This window comes from Vulpes lagopus, chromosome 6 (genome assembly GCF_018345385.1).
Source record: "Vulpes lagopus strain Blue_001 chromosome 6, ASM1834538v1, whole genome shotgun sequence".
In the NCBI taxonomy this organism is placed as follows: Eukaryota; Metazoa; Chordata; class Mammalia; order Carnivora; family Canidae; genus Vulpes; species Vulpes lagopus.
Genome location: NC_054829.1, coordinates 130,593,758 through 130,596,318, shown reverse-complemented (window position 1 = coordinate 130,596,318; position 2,561 = coordinate 130,593,758). Strand labels below are relative to the sequence as shown.

General features: G+C 46.0%; 1 protein-coding gene across 2 annotated transcripts; it reads left to right on the top strand.

The window, feature by feature from the left end:
- Positions 1 to 844: 844 nt before the first annotated feature.
- On the top strand, positions 845 to 1,132 carry LOC121493788 (small ubiquitin-related modifier 2-like). Of its 2 annotated transcripts, XM_041760038.1 has the most exons (2): positions 845 to 998; positions 1,056 to 1,132. In XM_041760038.1, the coding sequence occupies exons 1-2, from the start codon at positions 845 to 847 to the stop codon at positions 1,130 to 1,132; spliced, it is 231 nt and encodes a 76-aa protein (XP_041615972.1). The 2 variants fall into 2 exon arrangements, with proteins under 2 accessions (XP_041615972.1, XP_041615971.1); XM_041760037.1 differs by having other exon boundaries at positions 845 to 1,132.
- The last annotated feature ends 1,429 nt before the right edge of the window (positions 1,133 to 2,561 follow it).

The window sequence follows — 2,561 nt, the reverse complement described above, 5'->3', positions numbered from 1 at the left end:
TTTAAACTCCCTCTCTCCCCACATTGCCTGCACCTCTCTAAAATAGATCGTTAAATCTCTGCAGCCAATTTGATTTTCGAAGAAATCACTGAAAAGCCTTCGATGGAGGAACTTAGCCAACAGCAATCTGTATAGAATGAAGTTTAAACTTACACGTGCCCTTGCTCTGTATTTTTCAGCAAGTCACAGGTTTTACTTATGTTGGCCTAGTGGTGAGTCCTCAAACAGGGTGAGGCCTGTTTTCCTGCTGGTTGGAAAGTTGTCACCAGATCTAAGGGAGATGAAGTAGTTATGGAGCAAAATGTGGTTTCTGTTGGTTGGCCATGTGGTGTCCTTAAGGTTAATAGAGTAATCCCGGTGGGCATGGGAATGTGTGAGAGCGGGTGTGCCACCAGCAGGAATCAGGGAGATCAGGAAAGTCTCCTAAGCCACCTAGCCACCGCTCTCCAGGCCTGAACACCTGCAGGTGCGGCTGGCTGGGTCCACTGTAATGTGAGCCACCGTGCAGTCACTCTGCTCCTCCCTTTTGTTTCCGAATCTCCCATTGCAGGGGGAGAAAACCCAAATCCTCAGACATTTTATACACTGTGTTCTTTGGGGCATATCCTAAATCTTTCGGACTTTCCCTTTCCACCCATGAAGGAAGAAGACCCAGCTCTAAAAGCAACTCTGGGTGCTGACAGTGTCACATTCTAACACGGTCCCTATCCCCTTAGTCCCAGAGTAAACAGGTGCGACGGCTGCGGCCCCCTTCCACCCCTCCTGGTGCTGCTTGTGTGCTCCTTCGGTGGGGACCTGGTACCTCTTCTATGAAGTGGCAGCTGAGGACACTCTGGCACTCGTCATGGCCGATGAAAGGCCCAAGGAAGGAGTGAAGACTGAGAACAACGACGATATTAATTTGAAGGTGGAGGGGCAGGATGGTTCTGGGATGCAGTTTAAGATTAAGAGGCACACACCACTTAGGAAACTAATGAAAGCCTACGGTGAGCGACAGGGTTTGCCAATGAGGCAGATCAGATTCCGAGTTGATGGGCAGCCAATCAATGAACCAGACACACCTGCACAGTGGGACGTGGAGGGTGAAGAGACCATTGATGTGTTCCGGCAGCAGACAGGGGGTGTCTACTAAAAAGGGAACCTGCTCCTTTACTCCAGAACTCTGTTCCTCCAGACCAAGAAGACATTCTCAAATAGAAAGCTCTAATTTGGTTCCTCCGCACCCTGACTACGACAGTAGAGTTTTCTCTATTCTTTCGTTTTCCCCTTCCCCTATTGTGTGTAAAGTAACTGTGTATGTGCACAAGCATATTCCCCTTCTTCTTTTTTTTTTTTTTTTTAAGATTTTTATCCATTTATTCATGAGAGACCCAGGGAGAGAGAGACAGGCAGAGACACAGGCAGAGGGAGAAGCAGGCTCCACGCAGGGAGCCTGACGCGGGACTCGATCCTGGGTCTCCAGGATCACGCCCTGAGCCAAAGGCGAATGCTCAACCGCTGAGCCACCCAGGTGTCCCTCCTTTTTTTTTTTTTTTTTTAAACTAAATGGCCAATGGTATGTTTTGATTGACATCAAATGGAGATGGGATGGGGGAGAATACTGCTTCTGTGAAAATACCCCCTCTCTCCATTAGTGGCATGCCCAGTCTGCTCTTATGTTCATATTCCAGTAAGTTCTTTTGCTCTCACTGTTTAACAACAACAACAAAAAAAGACAACATAAAAATTCTTGCATACCTTGTTCGATCGGAGAATTTTAATGTTTTTCATTTATCATTGTAAAACCAAGGACAATTTTATAACTTTTTTGTATGTAGCTGTTACATGTAGGGCAATCTGTCTTTAAGTAGGGATAAGTTACTCTAAAAGAAATGCATCCTAGATAGTTTTCCCTCCAAGTCAAGCATCTTGTTGTTTATTTTTTATTTTTCTAAAGATTTTATTTATTTATTCATGAGAAACACACACACGGAGAGAGAGAGAGAGAGAGGGAGAGAAAGAGGCAGACACACAGGCAGAGGGAGAAGCAGGCTCCACGCAGAGAACCCGGTATGGGACTCGATCCTGGGTCTCCAGGATCACAACCTGGGCCGAATGCGGCACTAAACCGCTGAGCCACCAGGGCTGCCTAGCACCTTGTTATTTAAATAAACTTCTTCTTAAAAAAGAATAAACAGATGCATATCTTGTACGTTGGCCAAGCACAGAAATTGGGTCTCAGCCACTGCACTCATCTGCCATCTCTGTTGGTCTTCTGCAAATGTATGCAAACCATAACCCAGGGGTAGTTGGTTTTCATCAAAAAAATTGCTTCCCGTCTTGCATCTGCAGTATCAGTTTATTTGCCCAGAAATGATTTTACCTAATCTCGTCACTAGAGTTCTCGAACATTAGCATGCATCAGCATCACCTGAAGTTTGTGAACATATAGCCTGCTGGGTCCCACCCCTGAATTTCTGATTCAATCGGTTTGGGGTAGGGTCTGAGAATTTGCCTTTCTACAAAGTCCCCAAGTGATCCTGATGCTATTGCTGGTCCAGGGACTACACTTTGAGAACCAC

What these genes read in the sequence shown, in the direction of transcription:
- LOC121493788 (XM_041760037.1), top strand. Translation starts at nt 845, where the DNA reads ATGGCCGATGAAAGGCCCAAGGAAGGAGTGAAGACTGAGAACAACGAC.